Genomic DNA, 20,627 nt, shown 5'->3' with positions numbered 1-20,627 from the left:
ATTCAGAAGAAGTGAAGCTATGTGGAACTTGTTTAGGGCACTGGTCACTTCAAGTATTGTGCATAATTTGTTCCCTATACTATACACCAATATAGATGTACTGGAGAAATGTGGGAAGAATGGTGGCACAATTGAGAGATTATAGCTATCAAGAAACTGAATAGGGTTTCCTTTTCCTTTAGAAACAAACTTAGAGAAGAGACTTTTGAAGTCATAAATGATTCAGACAGGGTAGCTGTGGAGAGAATATTCCACTTGGAGAATGTCGCAATAATAGAAGAACCCAAAATTAGGAACCAAAAGATGGTTTCAAAAGGAAACTCGATGAGTACATGAGAGAAAAGGGAATAGGCGGATAACATGAAATAAAAACAGAAAATGATGAAAAACTCAGTACATCTGGAAAGTTTACTATTTCTCTTTCCACCTGCTGAGTTTATCCAGCATTTTCTATTTATGTTGCAGATTTCCAGCATCTGCAGTTTGTGTTTTGATTTTCGGGAGAATATTCTGAATGGCTTAGATGAAGTACAAACACATGTGCAAGCTGGTTAGGCTGAATGATTTGTTTCTGACCCTTATGATTTTTGTAGTTCTTAGTTATGCCTACGTTTCGTGTTTACCTTGTATTTTCCTGAGAAATTTCTGGGAAACATTTCACTAACTGCCTTTATATTCTGATAAACAAATTGCATATTCCCCATTCATGAAATATCCAGAATTTGTATCTGCTGCCAATCAAACATGTATTATGTTTCTTTTTGTCAACACCTGTTATACTATAGCAAATCTTCAAAAACTTGAGATTGCAAATTCTTCACCCTCAGTGTGACCCAGGTTTATTATGGCATATAGTAAATTTTGTTTTCATCATATTGGTTACCAGGACGTGCCCTAGTGTTTTGTAACTTAGAACAATACAGCACAATACAGGCCCTTTGGCTCACCTTGTTGTGCGACCTTCAAACCACACTTAATGCTATCTAACCCCTTCCTTCCACATATCCCTTTATTTTACATTCCTCCATATGCTTATCTAACAATCTCTTGAACTTGACCAATGTATCAGCCTCCACCACCACCCCAGGCAGCGCATTCCATGCACCAACCACTCTCTGGGTGAAAAACCTCCCTCTGACATCTCCCTTGAACTTCCCACCCATTACCTTAAAGCCATGCCCTCTTGTATTGAGACATGTTTATCATAACTTTACATCTTTTAAATTTCATACCGCTCAAAGTAAATTTCTGTACTTTTTTACATTTATTCAAGTACTGTAAGTGATAATCATCTGAATGACAATAGCATTTGATGCTATCTTTCAGAAATGTGGGAAGGAGTCCCATTAAGATCTCTCAGTAATTGCAGCTAACTTTTCAAACCCTCACTTATTTACCTTTACTTTAAAAATATCCAAAGACTGTTTCCACCACCCTTTGTAGAAGTGAGTTTCATTGATTCATGACTCTCCAAGAGAAAAAAAATTTACTTACCTCTATTTTACATGGACAACCCCCTTTTTAGTGGCTCTGTTCTTTACATCCAACCTATCAAGACCCTTCAGGATCTTATATATTTCAGTCTTCTCTCTTTCTTCTAAATGCCAGAGGATACAGACCTAGTCTTTTCAACCTTTCTTCATTATATAACCTACCTATTCTAGTTATTAGTCTAATATATCTTCTCTGAACTGAACAAATCCATCTTTAAATTTGAGTATTGTATATATTACTCCATAAAGCCATTCTGTTACCTTTGCTAATTACTTGGTGCGCATGCACATTAGCCTTTTGAAAATCATGTACTAGGATACCCAGATTCCTTTGCATCTCAAGAGATCTGCAATCTCTCACTATTTAGATGATAGGCATTTTTTTATTTTTCTGCCAAAATGAATAATTTCATATTTCCCCCCATTATTTTCAACTTGCTAGCTCTTTGCCCATTCACTTAACCTATCTACTGTATATCGCTTTGTCATCTCCATGCAATCTATTTCTTGTACTTTGATGAATTTGAGAGATGTGACAAGATTCTATGTAAATGAACTTTTAGAAATAAAAGTTTGTAAAAAGTAATGTCCTGAAGACACTTAAAAATAGTTTTCAAACTTCAAACTAGTGCAACATGCTCCAGCATTTTTGAGACCATGCAGTTGTTTTTCTTATTACTGTTGTCCATCAGCAAGAATATAGATACTAAGAATTCTCACTGCAAATAAGAATACAGGATTTCTGTTCTTAAGCCTGCCCAGTGTGGGTGTCTGCCAGAATGATGTACCTGGATCATTTTAACCAAAAGTTAATGGTCTGATCTAAAAGTGTGTCATTTATGATCAAAGAAAGGTTCTAGGATGAAGAGAATGTAGCCAATAAACCATACCACATAGAGCATTGGCCAGACTTGCCATGATATGTGGAATTCCAAATATGGATCAAGTTATTCGATGAGGCACCAAGCCAGAAGTGACATCTTGAACCAGGCATCACTTTTCTATGCACTAGTGAACTCCCTTTAGCTAATATATAAAAAAAATTATCATCTGTTTTGGATTCAGAATAATGCAAAGCCAGAAGGACAAATAGTCCTCTGTAAATTAGGAGCACAGCTCCAAGTTTAAGTGATCATCATACACAGTTTTACAGGCCAATTAAAGATATTTTGAATTCTGGATTCTTTAATTGAGCATACATTAATGTGTTACACATCATTTATAATGGCAAAATGAGCTTCCCTCATGGAAACATGAGATGCATAATTTGGCCATTTGGCCCCTTGAGCCTATACCACCTTTTAACAGATCCTTTGTCTCATTGCTCCTGTCTGAATTCTATTTCCCTTTATTCTCTTGTTGTCCAAACTTAAGTGATTTCAGCCTAGTTACACTCAACAACTGAGCATCCATACCCCTCTGGGCTATAGAATTTGGAAGTGAGCTTGCTCCTAAAAGAGAAATAAGAGTAATGACAATACAGTTGAAAAGCTCAAAGGTTCATATCCTTGTAATTCAGACTACTTCAGTTGTGTTACTCTATTTAATTCCATCTCATTTTCTGATTTTTAGTGCCAAGCTTTCCTCATGAGAAATGTTTTCATGCCTGAAGCTCTGTTATAGTCGGTGTTGTCAAGAGTGCAATGCAGACTTCAATAAGGTGCACTTCGATGAGAGGAATTAATTTTGTCAGTCCCCTGGAGTTTATAATAATGAGCACCCACTATGCTGGTCTTATTTTGATGGGAGTTTTCTGAATACTGAAAAACTGATTGACAGAGATTTTTGTGTACCTGAACCAACCAATAAGAGAAAAAAGAGCTTTCCCATCCTCAGAATTTTCCACGTATAATGAGTTACCTTGGAAGTGTAGTACTGCTGGAATAGGAGGAATTGCAGCAACTAATTTGTACACTTCTCAGAAGGGAAAGAACAATCAGTTAATCTACTTTTGGAGTGGTGAATGTTACAAAGTTACTGTGATAAGATTTCTCAGTTGTAGCTTTAGCATAAAATCTATCATTTTGCCTTTCAATCCATATGTTCTGCAATATTGCAAATGTTAAACTTTTGAAATAATCATTTTCCATAACTGAAACTAAATTGACATTGGTTTGCAGTAGTTTCAAAATTTCTCTATTATTTGCACTGATGTTGATTTGTCAGCCTATGAGCTACAGGGAGAAAGCAACAGAGTTAGTGGTTTCTGAGTTTTGTTATCTCCTGACTGAAAATCTGGTCAAGGCATTCAGTGTATTTACTTACATTTTATGTAAAGCGTAATCCATTGTTCTCCACCATACGGTTTTTTGCACAGATATAGCCTCAAAAGTCCTGGAATTCACCCTAGATATTATTTTCTAAATGGAGGCACTGTGAAATTTTCCCTTATGATCAACTTCAATAAACTGGTAGGTGTCCTTTGAAGTAGCTTGGCAGAATATGATGATGTCGAATACTGCCGCAGACACTGGGAATACAAACCATGGGGTCAGCATAGCGCAACACCTAACTGTTTGAAATCTGCGCTATTTCTACACCAACCTCCCTTAGCCAATCTGAGCAACAGCAAACAATAATCTTCCTTAACACAAAACCATTTGTGCATTCAGCTTAAGTGAGATGATTTATGCTTCTGTGTTTTGCAGATTATTATATAGTTTATGAACTTACATTTCTGAAATTATATTTACATTAAAATAGTGTTTAGTGTTCATGTGCTAATTTCTGTGACATTTAATTTTTTTTGATATCTTGGCTTCACTGGCAAGGCCAGCATTTTTGCCCATCTCAACTTGCCTGGAGAAGGTAGAAATTAGACACTGCCTTGAACCACTGCAGCCCGTTTGGTGATGGTAGACCCACAGTACTGTTGGGTAGGGGGTTTCAGGGTTTAGTCACAGCAGTGACGAAAGAACAGTGATATATTTCCAAGGCAGAATCATGTGCAAAGAGAACCTGCAGGTGGTGGTCTTCTCTTGTGCCTGAACCCCTTGTCCTTTTGGTGATAGAAGTCCTGGTTTGAGAGATGTTGCTAAAGTAGCTGAGGCAATTAACAGCTGTACATTTTAGAGACAGTGCAAACTGTAACCACTTTGTGTTGATAGGTGAGAGATGGGCTATGAATCAAGCAGGCTACTCTTTTTGGATGATCTTGAGCTTTTTAGGTGTTCTTGGTGAAGCCCTCACACTGGCTAATGGGAAGTATTTCATCTTACTGCCGACTTTAGCCTTGTAAATTGTGGAAAGTTTTTGGATGTTGGGGGTTGAGGCATTTGCTGCAGGATGTACACCCTCTGACCTGCTATTCTGGCCACGGTATTGAAGTGACTGGTCTAGTTGAACTTTTGGTCAGGATGTCAATGCCAAATTCATAGAATCAAACAGCATAGAAACAAACCCTTTGGCCCATCATGTCCATGCCTGCTGTCAGATACCTGTCTATACTAATACCATTTTCCAGGAGTCTGCCCATAGCCTTCTATACCATGGTAGTTCAAGTACTCATCTAAATACTTAAATGTTGTGAGAGTACCTGCCTTCCAGATTGCAATGGATGAAAAAAAATCCTCAAATTCCCTCTAAATCTTCCACCCCTAACCTTAAATCTGTGCTCTCTAGTTAAAGTTATAAACACCTCTGCTGAAGAGAAAGTTTCTCATTATTTCTCTTATGGACCAGCTGTTTGAATATCTGCCACACTCAGCAGGATTTACCAGTATGTAATTAGCTGGCTTATCTTTGCTGTCCATCTTAAATAAAGGTACCACATTTGCTGCTGTCCAGTTATTTAGCAACTTTTCTCTGGCCAGAAAGACTTTTAAAATTTTTGTCAAATCCCCTGTAATCTTCCTCCCTTGTCTCCTATAGTAGCTACTGCCTATACTAATACCATTTTCCAAGATTAGGCAGAGTCCTGGAAAATGGTATTAGTATAGACAGTAGCTTGAGATGCATGTCATCAGACCCCATGAGATTATCCATCTTTATGTCTTTTGTCCAAAACTGTCCTTAAAGTTCAGCAATGTGCAGGTTTTTGTGAGTGATGGTGTGTAGGGTCTGTGAGAGCTTTTCAACATTGGCCTTTCCAGAGATATGGTGAATTTTTGGTTGTGGTTAAGCCTCATGCTCTGTTTCTGTGGCCAGTTCAGGACAGAAAGCGAGAAATATTTCTTTATACAAAAGGTTGAAATGCAGCTTGGTTATTTTGTCAGTAAGTGATTGAGATTAGGACACAGGACTTAAAGACGCTGAGATGATGAAGTAGAATTTTGGTGTTTGGGATGTGATTAAATGAGTTAAGGTCTTTCCTAATCTGAACCAATTTTGTGATAATTACTCATAATCAATGGCTTGGTGCCTGTTCTATTTTCATTGGCCTAGACTCTGCAGTTGCATCACTGAATATTTTGTAGAATTTGTTATCCTTGCACCATGAAAATGATGGTATCTTCTGAAGTTCACTCAAGGGCAGCTAAACATGAAAATCCAGAGTTTGCCGTCAATGACACCCCACTTGTCACATACAACCTTTTTCACTGTAATCTCCAAAACTCAGTGAGCTGTCAAGAGCTTCAGGTATTTGTAAACTGATAACACTATAAAATACCTTGGAAAAAGTTAGACTTTTCTTCACGAGGTACTTGAGTTTTTAACAACTGACCTAGCAATGTTACTCTTAGCAAAACATTCTGGCATTAAAAAAAATTCTCTCTTTGCAGATTTCAATTTCTTTAGTTATATATTTCAACATAATGATTTTTTTAGAAGTTTGGTTAGGCTATATCAGCTTAAATCATATATGCACTAATGTTAACAGTAAAATGTTTAAAATAATTAAAAATTGTGTTTTTTACTTCTGTATTGCTGTCTGTGAGAACTCTTCAATGTGATTGACTTATTAGTCAACTTGATGACATCACTGTTGTTAGATGCCTGGGATCAGATGCTAGTAATTGATGGCATCTGGCATTAGATAATGGCAAGTCCATGCCACAGAGATCAATAGATCTTTGCAGGTAGTTTTCTTCAAAATCAGCAGGGAGTGCCTTCACTTCATCCTGACTGCCAAATACGGGCTACTATTTTGAGGTATGCCAAGTTCTTTTTTGAATAATTTGCTCATAAGATGAATTCTAAGGCACATGTTTTGATTTTGCATAACTTTATTTTTGTGGGGAAGGGCATAATATTGTTGCTTCTACTTTATATAGAATATACTGATAGGATGATATCCAATAACATTAAAAGAATAACATGACAACTGAATTTTTCCACAGTATATTTTGGTGTAAATTGTCAAAGCAGACCAGCTAGAAATTCTAGAAGTTTGCAAGCTGTCTGACTAGTTCTTGGGAATCCCATTTCTGCTTTCGCTGTGTGTCTGATTCTGTCCAATTGATTCAGCTCTTCCTGACATAATGTGTGTTTGTTTCTTTTTTTTTGTTTTCACCTTCTTCCCTCCCCCACTCCTTTTCTCCTGCACAGGCTGGGCCTTCTGCTCCATCCTCCTCTCCCTTGCAGGCCACGTTCCATGGCAGCCCAGGTCCCGTCCAGCAGCATCGTCGACAGAGTGAGTGTAACACTCTACAGTCAGACTTACACAACACTGCCAGAGATACAGCATGAAATCTCTCTTAGTTTCACATAGCTAATGAAGTTAAAGATCTGGCATACTGACATAGGTTTCTATATAATTTTTAAAAATCCAGCTTTTGTGTTGCGTTCTTCTCAAAATTGGTTGATGTTTGCTATTAGTTCTTGCAAAGAAGTGATTCAGCATAAGTCTTTGTTAAGCATGGCATGATGCCATACATTGTAACTTGCTCTAGTGAAATAATTTGATTCCCTTTAGAAAGGGAGAAATAATCTCTTAGTGTAAAAGAGCCATCTAGTTTCGGCTATAAGACAGGTAGCTGCACTTAGCTACTTTTACTCATACAACCAACTGCATCCATGATTCTTTGACTGAAAATGTTTGTGAACATTCATGGGCATGCTTGGTATTAGATATGTATATGATTTATGATTCCTCTGTTTAACAATACCCGGAAGAGCACTTACAGTTTATCCAGCCATTCGTGTATGGGTTCATTGGTTACAATTTAAGCTGTACAAAGAAATGCTAGGTAGTCACAATCTTCTATGTTCAAAAAGCTTTAATAAATCCTAGATCATTTTCAGTGTTTGTAACATTTTCAGAATTTGGTAAATGCATTGTGCAGTGAGTTGAGTAGATGGTCATTAACCTATGGAACAGAAAGAACACTGTCCTTGAGGTTTCCACCACTAAGATTAAAAAAAGTTCTAGAACACCTGAAGATCAGAGCATGTGTATGAGACTTTGGCATCTTTAGCAGAAGATTAGCCTCAATGGTGAATTGAGAAATTTGTCATGTGTATAAACGTAAGATGATCCTTGTAGTGCCTCACTCCAATAAATCTCAGGGTTACTGCTCATTGAAATACTGGCAAAACATGGTTTCAATAGTAAATAATCATTAAGTTGGTTGGTGTCATAAAGAATGGGCAGTTGGGAATGTTTTACAGTCACTTTAATGATCTGCTTAATCCCACAGTTCACAAGATTTTGTCAATCTTAACAGTTACTGCATTGCAGTGCATAACATATACATTGAGCTTAGTATATATATTCAAATTTTCTTAACTCCACTTGTGAATACGTGCTATTTCTATTACGTGCTATTAAATATGGACTATTTCCGTATTTCCTATTTTAGGAGGGGTTCCATTGTTGTTCAACTTGATATTTATATGAACCTTCTACAGCACTAATCAGATGAACACAACATGAATTTCTTTTTAAGTAATTAAACGAATAACGTTCCAATGTTGGTGCTATAATAGGTGTTACACACACTGGATGTGAATATAATCCATTGCCTCCAGAGAAAAAAATGAGGTTATTATGGCTGTTCAGTGACCTGATCTCAGACAATAAAACACAAGATATGGCAACTGCTTCCTTTTTCTAGCAAAAATTGTCACTCATACCATTTTGTATCTACTGTGGTTGAGCTTGCATGCTTTTGGTTGATTAGATTAAACAGTTTATTCCTGTTAGATAGAATCTTCCAGTCTTATATTGCATGGATTATCATGTTAACAACTTAAATTGATTTGCCTGAAACTACTTCTGCTCACTCTTATATTTTTGATGATTCCATCAATATTTGTAACTAAGAAGATTTTTTTTCTACTTGGTTGGTGCCTTCTCCGGGAGCTGAAATTCATCATAATTTTGCACAGCCAATAGACCTAGAAGTCCACATAATTACTGTTTGTTTGCCAGAATTAGAAATTTACAATGATTGTAAATTTCTAATTCTGGCAAGCAAACAGTAATTATGCACACCTTCCATAACTTCTAGCATTGTCACTGCTTTTGAGTGTTTCTGTCCTTTCTCTGTAATCTGCATCCATCTGTTGAGAACCTAACTGAAGTTGCCTTCTGCATTATTTGTTACTTCTCTCTTGTGTTAGTCCCAATAGCACCTATTCTCTGGCATCTGTGGTGCATTTTCTCCTTCTCTCTTTATACTTACCTCGTTTGCCAGCTATAGTTAGCTGTAGAATTTTGTTTTTTTTGTCATCCATTGAAGCAAGTTATAATACCATTGAGTCTGCACCATCAAATCCTGGAACTCATCACTGACCAGCCACATAAATGCTGTGGTACTAAGAGCAGGTCAGAAGCTGGATATCTTGGGACAACTGACTCATTCCTGACACCAGAAAACCTTTCCACCATCTGCAACGCACATATCTGGAGTGTACTGGAGTATTCTGCACTTGCTTGGATGAGTGAATCTCAACACCATTCAGTATTACGCATCCTGCTTGATTGGTACCCTATCCACCACTCTAAGCATACCTTTCCTTCATCATTGAATAGCTGCAGAGTGTACCACCTACAAAATGCATGTAAGCTATTTACCTAGGCTAATCTGATAGCACATCCCAAACCCATGACCTCCAACATCAAGAAGGACAAGGGTTTCAGACATATAGGAATACCACTGCATTTTCCCCTCCAAGCTGCACATTATTATGACTTGGAACTTTATTGCCATTCTTTCATGGTTGCACGGTTTTGGTTCAAGGTCTCCAACCCAACAATTTGCAGTGATTCCTTTTCCTAGAAGGGTTGTAGCTTTTCAAGACAGCAGCTCACCACCACTTTTTCAGTCGCAATTAGGGTTCACCAATAATTCTGGCCTTATCAGCAGAAATCCAATATGGAAAAATGAATACATTTGTTTTTGCTAAAAAAAAGGCATTAGAGTGTAAATTTCCATCCAGCAGCTGTGAATAATACTGTCCTCTGATGGATGAGAGGCCACATAACTATACAAGGAACTAGTAGTAGCAAGTTTATTGATACAGATAATCAGAATGTTTAGGGTGGTGGATGTAAACTGCTTAACACTGAAAGGTAGTTACTCACTCAGGAAGTACAAAGAATGACAAGGAACAAAAATGCCATTCCTTCACCTTCACCTTAGCTTTTGTCAATGACTATAATGTTTAACATCAAGAAGCTCCAAGGGCTAGAATGTTCAGCAACCTTTGCCTAGCCAACAGATTCACCAAGGAAGCCAAGCAGCTTTTATTTGTACAAAGTTGGTATTTTGCAATGTACATTCACATATTTACTGACATTATTTAAGATGTCAGAAATGACATATGTATCTTTCAAAGCCACCATAAACTGGAGCACCAATTTCTCTCTACATCCCCAACAGAAGGTTATGAAATCAGGAGAGATAGGAAATGCATTTCGTATATTACAGATCCACAATCCAGAAAGACCCGAAATGTTGCATTCTTATTTTGTAAATAAATCTAATTTCCAGCTCTACACCTTGTTAAAGGAATTTGACATCTGTCGTAAGTATTATTTATCTAGTTAGAACCTGTGTTCATTGTACTCATATAATAGCAAGGCTTAACAAAAACAGTATTTATTTTTAAATGACAGTTATTATCACAAATAATTCTATAAAATCATCTCTTGGAAACTTGCTGCCCAGGGTACAAGGCCTGTTTTTTTTACTCCAGTGCTTTGTTGTAATATATTCTTTAGGTGACATTATAGCTTTTTGTTTGAATCTCTCCCCCTACGTTGTTAACCAGAACTGGATGCAGTGTTCAAGGTATATCCAATCAAAATACAAAATACTTTGAGCATGAATTTCTTTTACTTGTACTTCTCTTTTTTAATAGTGAATTGCTGTACCAAACATAAAATCTACTGAAAAGTTTGCATATCTTAGTCAATTTTATCACTGTTAGTTTGACACAGTTCCTTACATCGCCCATTTTTGTCCATCTCTGTAATGCTGAAGTTCTGAGTTTAGTCATTTAATAATCAAGGTACTAAGCAAAGGATAAAAGAGTAAACACTTTAGAGCATTATTGGGAGCTGTTGAGACCTATGCAACCTACTAGGCTTTGCTGTTGTTCTGTAGGTTCTAGCTAATTGCAAACCAACAAATGTAACACCGCTATTCCAGAAAGAAGGGAGACAGAAAACTTCTACAATTTACAGATGATGTAAATTGTGTCCTTGTGTTAACCTTATTTGTGAAAGATAACTTTGTTTTAAACAGACTCTTCATCTTACAGTCTGTATCCTTTTAAAGAAATGTTGCTTTAAAAATGGCCTATGCTTTCCAGTAGCACAGTGGATGGAATATTTAGTCAATGTTGGTCAATCAGGAGTTAAATACATGTCTTGCTGAAGCTACCTGCCTACAGTTCCAAGTAGACGACTGTTGATTCAGCTCTACATGTGTGATTTAATTTTAGAAACTGGGCCTACAATTTGAATTATGTATAATATCTAGAATATGGCATAAGAAAAGAGACCAAGCAAATTAGAACGTAAAACACTACAGCACAGTACAGGCCCTTCGGCCCACGATGTTGTGCTGACATTTTATCCTGCTCTAAGATCTATCTAACCCTTCCCTCCCACATAGCCCCCTATTCTTCTATCATTCATGTGTCTATCTAAGAGTCTCTTGAATGTCCCTAATGTATCTGCCCCATTACCTCTGCAGGCAGTGCGTTCCATGCACCCACCACTCTCTGTGTAAAAAAAAACTTACCCCTGACATCCCCCTTATAGCTTCCTCTAATCACCTTAAAATTATGTCCCCTCGTGTTAGCCATTGTTGCCCTGGGGAAAAGTCTCTGAATATCCACTCGATCTATGCCTCTTATCATCTTGTACACCATTATCAAGTCACCTCTCATCCTCCTCCTTTCCAAAGAGAAAAGCCCTAGCTCGCTCAGCCTATCCTCATAAGATATGCTCTCCAATCCAGGCAGCATCCTGGTAAATCTCCTCTGCACCCTCTCCAAAAAGCTTCCACATCCTTCCTATAATGAGGCGACCAGAACTGAACACAATATTCCAAGTGTGGTCTGACCAGATTTCTATAGAGCTGCAACATCACCTCGCGGCTCTTGAACTCAATACATGACTAATGAAGGCTAACACTCCATACGCCCTCTTAACAACCCTATCGAGCTGCATGGCAACCTTGAGGGATCTATGGACATGAACCCCAAGATCCCACTGTTCCTCCACACTGCTAAGAGTCCTACCATTAACCTTGTATTCTGCCTTCCAATTCGATCTCCCGAAGTGTATCACTTCACACTTATCCAGGTTGAACTCAGCCCAGCTCTGCATTCTATCAATATCCTGTTGTAATCTACAGCAACCTTCTACACTATCCACAACACCACCAATCTCTGTATCATCAGCAAACTTACAACCCACCCTTCCACATCCTCATCCAAGTCATTTATAAAAATCACAAAGAGCGGGGTCCCAGAACAGATCCCTGTGGAACACCACTGGTCACCGACCTCCAGGCAGAATACACTCCATCTACCACCACCCTTTGTCTTCTATGGGCAAGCCAATTTTGAATCCACACAGCCAAGTTTCCCTGGATCCCATGCCTCCTGACTCTGAATAAGCCTTACATGAGGAACCTTATCAAATGCCTTACTAAAATCCATGTACACCACATCCACCACTCTACCTTCATCAATGTGCTTTGTCACATCCTCAAAGAATTCATTCAGGCTCCTGAGGCACGACCTGCCCCTCACAAAGTATTGCTGACTGTCCCTAATCAGCCTATGCTTCTCTAAATGCCCATAAATCCTGTCTCTAAGACTCTTCTCCAGTAATTTTCCCACCACTGAAGTAAGACTCAATGGTCTGTAATTGCCAGGGTTATCCCTACTCCCTTTCTTGAACAAAGGAACAACATTTGCCACCCTCCAATCATCTGGCACTACTCCTGTGGCCAGTGAGGATGCAAAGATTATCGCCAAAGGCGCAGCAGTCTCTTCCCTAGTTTCCCGTAGTAACTTTGGATATATCCCATCTGGCCCCGGTGACATCTATGCTAATATTTCTCAATAGTTCCAGCACATCCTCTTTCCTCATGTCAACATGCCCTGGCATATCAGTCTGTCGTACGCCATCCTCACAAACGTCAAGGTCTCTCTCTCTGGTGAATACTGAAGCAAAGTATTCATTAAGGACCTCCCCTACCTCTTCTGACTCCAGGCACATGTTGCCTCTTTTATCCCTGATCAGTTCTACCCTCACTCTAGTCATCCTCTTATTCTTCACATACGTATAGAACGCCTTGGGATTGATCCTACTCGCCAAGGATCTCTCATGCCCCCTTCTAGCTCTCGTAAGTCCATTCTTAAGCTCCCTCCTGGCAACCTTGTAACTCTCCTGAGCCCTGTCTGATCCATGCTTTCTAAACCTCAGGTAAGCTTCTTTCTTCCTCTTGACAAGATATTCTACATTTCGTGTCAACCACAGTTCCTTCACTCTACCATCCTTACCCTGCCTCAATGGGACAAACCTATCCAGAACCCCATGCCAGTGTTCCTTAAACAACCGCCACATTTCTGCTGTACATTTCCCCAAGAACATCTGTTCCCAATTTACGCTCCCAAGTTCCTGCCTAATATCCCCTTTCCCTAACATCATAATTACCCCTTCCCCAGTTAAATACTTTCCCATATCGTCTGCTCCTATCCCTCTCCAAGGCTATGGTCCTTCCTGTCCACACCGAACAAACTCTGTCCCATCTATCTCCTTTACTCTAAGGAGGTGCCAATCAATATTAGGGAAGTTGAAATCACCCATGATAACAACCCTGCTATTTTTACACCTCTCCAAAATCTGCTTCCCGATCTGCTCCTCAGCGTCTCTGCTGCTTATTGGAGGGGATCTGTAGAGTGATCACTCCCTTCCGGTTTCTGACTTCCACCCACACTGACTCAGTGGACGATTCCTTCAGGACATCCTCCCTTTCTACAGCTGTGACACTGTCCCCAATCAGCTTCCCCACCTCTTTTGCCTCCGTCCGTGTCCCTTTTGAAATATCTAAACCCCGGAATATCCAGCAGCCATTCCTTCCCTTGCGACAGACAAGTCTCTGTAATGGCCATCACGTCATAGTTTCATGTAGTTACCCATGCTCTAAATTCATCAGCCTTGTTCCTGATACTTCGCACATTAAAGTAGACACACTTCAGCCCATCCACCTGACTGCAATTTTGCCCTTTCAACTGCCTATCCTTCCTCACAGTCTTTCTACACTCTGCATCTACTTGTACACTAAATGCACCAATGTCTGACCTATCACTCTGGTTCTCATCCCCCTGCCAAACTAGTTTAAACCCTCCCCAACAGTTCTAGCAAACCTGCCGGCAAAAGTATTGGTCCCTCTCCAGTTCAGATGTAACCTGTCCCTTTCGTACAGGTTGTACCTTCCCCAGAAGAGATCCCAATGATCAACAAATCTGAAACCTTGCCCCCTGCACCAATTTCTCAGCCACGCATTCATCCGCCAAATCATCCTATTCTTACTCCCACTGGCACATGGCACAGGCAGCAGTCCAGAGATTACTGCCCTTGAGGTCCTGCTTTTCAGGTTCGTACCTAACTCCCTATATTCCCTCTTCAGGACCTTATCTCTTTTTCTACCTATGTCATTGGTACCAATACGTACCACAACCTCTGCCTGTTCACCCTCCCCCTTCAGAATGCTGTGGACCCGTTCCGAGACGTCCCTGACCCTGGCACTGGGGAGGTAACATACCAGCCAAGAGTCTCTTTCACGTCCACAGAGTCTCCTGTCTGCCCCCCTTACTATGGAATCCCCTATCACTACTGCTCTCCTCTTCTCCCCCCTTCCCTTCTGCACCACACAACCAGGTTCTGTGTCAGAGACCTGGTCACTGTGACTTTCCCCTGGTAGGTTGCTCGCCCCCAACAGTATCCAAAGCGGTATACCGGTTATTGAGGGGAACGGCCACAGGGGTATTCTGCACTACCTGCCTATTCTCCGTCTTTCTCCTGACAGTCACTCAGCTACCTGCCTCCTGCAGCTTCAGAGTGACTGCCTCCTTGTAGCTCTTGTCTATGTACTCCTTGGTATCCATAGGAGCTGAAGGTCATCCAGCTGCGGCTCCAGTTCCCTAACACAGTCTGTAAGGAGCTGCAGCTGGATGCACCTCATGCAGATGTAGTTATCAGGGAGACTGGTTGTCTCCCAGAACTCCCACATCTCACAAGCTGAACACACCACTGACCCTGGAGCCATTCTCACTACTCTGCACTAAAGGGAACACCAAATCAAAGAAAGAAAGGAAAAAAACTTACCAGAGACTTACCTTTGCCTCTTCTCATCAAAGTCTCTTGAACCAAAGCCTCAACTCCCCACTCTAACACTGGTCCACTAGTTAACCATCTCATTGTCATGTTTGCTTTGCAAAGTGCCTTCTTTATTTGTCTTCATAAAATAGGCATTGTGACCAAGTAATTAAATGCTGTGAAGATAAGAGGTTTCTGAAACAATTTCTGGGTATATTAGCATAGTGATTGAATAAATTAAAATCAAAAAAACTGCATATGCTGGAAATCGGGAATAAAACCAGAGAATGCTGGAAACGTTCAGCAGATCAGGAAGCATCTGTGGAAAAGAAACAGTTAACATTTCAGGTTGAAGAACTTTCATTAACATTTAAGTAAATGGGCTGGTATTCAAAGACTTGAACTTTTGTCCATTGATCTGAGGAGTCAGGTATTTTAAGTAATTAAGTAAATCTGGAATAATGATGCACATTTAGAACTAGTGACCATAAAACTAGCAAAACCTATATTAAAAAAAAAGACCTCTCCTTAAAGGAAGCAAATCTGTATCCTTAATTAACCTGCCCTATATATCATAAGAAATGGGTGCAGGAATAGGCCACATACCACTTGATTCTGCTCTACCATTCAATAAAATCATGGCTGATTGGATATTTGGCCTCCATTCCACTTCATTGCCCATAACCATTGATTTTCCAGTAGTCCAAGAGTCATTTCATCTGAGCCTTCACACACCTAATGACTCAGGATCCATTGAACTGTGGGACAGAGATTAACAAATATTCACAATCCTCTCAGAGAAGACTTTTTTTTTCTCCTCATCTCAGTTTTATAGCCAAACCCTGTCCTGAGATGATGCACCTTAGAACTAGCCTCCTCTACCCAGGGAAAACATCCTCACAGGATTTTGTATGTTTTAATGAGGTTTGTATTTTGAATCTCCACAGGGTACAGGCCCATTCTTAATTTTTCCTCATAAGACAATTACTTCATCAAAGCAATTAATTGAATAAACATTCACTGCATTATCTCTAAAGCAGCTGTATGCTTCCTTAAATAAAGAGAGCAAAACTGTATGCAGTACCCAAGGTGTGGTCTCACCAAAGCCCTCTACAGTTGCTGCAAGATTTTCTTGCTGTTGTACTCCATCCTCCTTGTGATTAAAAACAAATGTTCCCTTTGCCTTAATTACTCAACATACCTGCATGCTAACTTTCTGCATTTCTTATACAAGACCACCCAGAGCTCACTGAAACACAATATTTAATAGTTTCACATAATTTAAGTAATCCACTGATTTTTTTTAATTTCTGCTGCCAAAATGGATAACCTTACATTTGCCCTCATTGTACTGAATATGCCATTTTATGTCTACTCATTTAACATGTATATACTTTGCAGATTTTTCATGTCCTCATACCATAAGTTATCATCTATCTTTATAACATCAGCAAACTTGGTTACATTGCATGTGGCCCGTCATCTTTTTGGTATAGATTGTAAATGGATGAAGCAACCCCACCCCACATATCAAATTGATATTGACCTGCATATTGCTGCCTTTGTTTTCTATCAATTAACTGATTCTCTCTCCACAGCAATATGCTATCCTTAACTTCATGAGACCTTGTCTAGTAACCATTATGTGGCACCTTATCATTATATGCTTTTGCCTAATTATGATATGTTTTGCTAAGTTGTTACTTTATTATAATGGATTGCAGCATTTTCCCAACTGCTGATATTAGGACAATTGACATGTAATTCCCTGTTTTCTCTTTCCCTTCTTTCTTGAATAGAGGTGTTACATTTGTTGATTTGCAATTAGCTAGAACCTTTCCAGAATTTCGTGGCTCTAACATTTGCCTCAGTGGAAGAAGTGTCTTTGGTTTTGAGATAGCTTGATGATTCAAATAATTTGGGCTACCAGTTTGAACTTGCAAACTACAATTGAAAGTTAAAATGTTCATTGCATGTGGTAAATCCAGATTAGTTCCGGAGTAAAAGAAACTCTGAGGAAAACTGTGGATTAAGTGAATGTTATGGCATGAGAGAGAACGAGAAAGAATGTTAAGGACCAAGGAGAAAACTTAACAGTGAAATGATACAGCCGTGCCTGTGAAGATAAATCAGTTTTTTGAAGCTTATGATGTTATGGAATTAAATTAATTTCTAAGAATGTAGGACTTGATTCAAATTCTGTTAGGATCTCAAACATTTTGATGTTTAAAATGTTTCTGCAGCTGAAGAAACTTCATACAACCTGGTCATTACAATTCCATTGAAACCAGAAGCAAAAGAGGTTAAAAAACAAAACAGACAGCCTTGACAGAAATGTTCTCTTACAAACTGTGGACAGATGAAAAAACAGTCATCAGTACAGCAATATTGAGTATTTGAACCTAACTTTTACTGAGTTTTCAGGAAAAAAAATTAGTGGAAAAGAGTGTAAGACAGAAGTAGAAATAAACTACAGGGAAAAAAAATCTAAATAAAATAAATAAAAGCTAATCAACAACTGTACATGTTCATATAGATTCCAACAAAATTAATAATGGAAGAAAAAAGTTGTATCTCATTTGAACCATGTAGACAGGAAGTGTTCTTTAATTAGAAGTCTAATACATATTCATAGTTTAATATATAACCAAGATGCTGGAACATTTTTTGTGTAAAGATTTGTGATTTATACAATATACATCAGAAGTACAAAGATCTGCTGATCCAACAGCATTCTCATCCTCATATCTGCCTCAGTGGGACTGGCAGATAAATCATTTGTGCATGAAGGAAGTGGCATTCTGATTGTTAACTTCACATGATAGAACAACCAAAAAAAATGGAGTTCTATAGCATTTTTCATAACCTCAGTTTGTCACATTAAAGTATAGTGGAGGAAATTGATGAACAGTAGACCTATCGATAATACCCACAATGAAGGATGAGACTGTTAACTTCACAACTTTGTGTATAGCCTGAGGGACGGGAGAAATAGATAGAGACTATTAGCTCATTACATGGACACAATTCATTTGAGTAGTTCAGATAGTTTATGTACTACTTATAAAATAATTTTAAATGGGACTGAAATAGCCTCTAAATAGCATCTTATCAAATCTCACAGTTCTACATTCCTCTATAATACAGTGGGCTAGATTTTGGTGTGTGAGTAATGATGGGCTAGGTCATGCTGTTTATTATGCACAACTTCAATGCAGCAACTTTTGGTGACGGGGAGGTACAAAGTTAAATGCGGAAATCCAATGGTTGCTGTTCAAGTTATGTAGCTCCATCATTACCTTCATGAAAATGGCACCTCACTGTCCATTTTACCATTGAAGCACATAGGGTTACATGAAATGGCTTTATTTTCTTAGTTGATAGTAACTAAACTTGTCACAAGTTGTTCAGTCTTGTCACCATAAGTTGAAGTACCCTTTTGGCAATGTGATATATTTTGATTTCTTTCTGCCAACCTCTGGCACTGGTTAGTGAGAGTTAAGTATGGAATCTCATTCCTTCTGATATTAACTGAAGAAGATTTTCAAAAATTAATTTTATACAATATTTTCTTTTCCCTTTATTTGATTAATCCAAATTTATTTCTTTCTCTCTCTTTCTGTACCTAATTTAGTATTGAACTCATCCATTAATTCCTGTATTATTTGCTTCACAATCTTTCAATTGGAAGGGCAGTACTCCATCACTCAAATTCCCGATGCCTTGTTTACATTGCTGCACTGGTATTGATTTGTAATTCCAGCAACTTAGAGAAGAATTCTTCTGAGCTGAAGCATGCAAGAGTATGCCTAACAAATGGTAAAGGTTGTTTGGTGCTCTGCTACAGCTAAATGCAGCGTTATAACTCTGTAAGATAGAATGGTGTTTGAGCTGCAGATCCTTAAATCAATAATAAGAGTGAAAGAATTGGCATTAATCTTGTTTTATTTTAAGTCCTAGTGATGTCTCAAAGCATTTCCTGTCAGACTATTTTAGACGTGTAGTTATTGTGATAATGCAGTCAATTTGCATACAACAAGGTCCCTCAAAAATCAATGCAATAGATGTTCAGTTTACCAGATTCAGTTGTATTGGTTGTGAGAATTCTTAAAGAATGATTGGCTTGATGGCAGTGCTGTATTTCTGCCCATAATACAATAGGAATATTTACACCAGCCTGTGTGAGCATCTAGTGCCTCAGTTCAACAACGCATTCAAATAGTGGTACCTGCATCAATACAGAATTCTTTCAAAATTCCACAAGAACATCAAACTAGATTGGCTGTCAATTCTCTGACATCAGGCTAAAGTTCATAACTTTCTGATTCCCAGGCAAGAGAAGTATCTCTCTGAGCCACAGCTGATTGCAGGGAGGCAAATATGATCACGTAGAATAATTGAAATAAATGGCCAGTTAATTGTTTTAGTAGCACTGGATAATGAAAGAATGAGTGTACCCTATTGATTTTGGAAGAACATCAGGACAGGCAGCATTTCAGCTCAATATATCAATTGAACAGTTGATGAAGCGGCTAGTAGACCTGTTGCCTTATAACTTTAGTGACCCAACTTTAATCCTGACCTCTGGTGCTCTCTGTGTGAAGTTTGCATGCTCTTCCTTTGACCATGTGGGTTTCCCCCAAGTACTCCACTTTCCTCCCCCACCTCAGATATGGGCAGTGATAGGTTAATTGGCAAGTGTAAATTGACTGTAGTGTGTAGATATATGGTAGAATCTGGTGGTGTTGGGGTGTTTGATGGAAATATAGGGAGAATACAATGGGATTAGTATAAGTGGGTGTTTGATGGTCTGTATGGACAGTGCGCTGAAGGGCCTGTCTCTGTGATGTATGACTCTATGCCTTTATGACTAGGATCTATAACAATGTGGAACTGGCTCAATGCTGCACTTGGATATTCCTGTCAAAATTCTTGTGTGGTACTTCACCCTATAATGTTCCAGCTCCTTTTACTGATTCTTCCCCCACCCCTACACCCTACATCTCAACATTTAAACCAGAAAACAGATTATTCATTAAGCCATAATGTTACATATTTTTCTCTCTGGGACAAAGGCATGGAATCACATAATTCTTGAGACAACAGTATGGAAGAACAATGATTCCACTGCTTTTTGTGATGGCTTCTGCTGAGAGTTGACAAGGCAGCAATTTAGCCAGTTATAAGATTGCTGTGCATCTGGGACAGGTACTACTTAATCAGTGTAAGTGATAATTATCTATGATTTCATGGTTTGTCATAATTTCACCATTGCCACCGTTTATAATTGAGATGTTAAGAATGAAAATACTTACACATTTGAATTAAATCACAGATGTTCCTCACTCCACATCTGCCAGCATTATTATTAAAGGTCACAAATAAATTTCATGCCCAAATACTGGTTC

General features: G+C 38.7%; 1 protein-coding gene across 5 annotated transcripts in view; it reads left to right on the top strand.

Annotated features, from left to right (window-relative positions):
• The window catches only part of LOC127584733 (serine-rich coiled-coil domain-containing protein 2-like), a 532,360-nt gene that overhangs the window by 462,214 nt on the left and 49,519 nt on the right, over nucleotides 1–20,627 (top strand). For 2 of the 5 annotated variants that reach the window (XM_052041646.1, XM_052041645.1), the window contains exon 11: nucleotides 6,981–7,065. The exons of the other annotated variants lie outside the window; for them this stretch is intronic. In XM_052041646.1, coding sequence (XP_051897606.1) covers nucleotides 6,981–7,065 — 85 coding nt within the window. The remainder of the gene's footprint in view (nucleotides 1–6,980; nucleotides 7,066–20,627) is intronic. 5 annotated transcript variants of the gene reach the window in all.

This window comes from Pristis pectinata, chromosome 30, assembly GCF_009764475.1.
Source record: "Pristis pectinata isolate sPriPec2 chromosome 30, sPriPec2.1.pri, whole genome shotgun sequence".
In the NCBI taxonomy this organism is placed as follows: Eukaryota; Metazoa; Chordata; class Chondrichthyes; order Rhinopristiformes; family Pristidae; genus Pristis; species Pristis pectinata.
The sequence above is the reverse complement of the archived record's forward strand: the minus strand, read 5'-3'. Positions and strand labels throughout refer to the sequence as shown.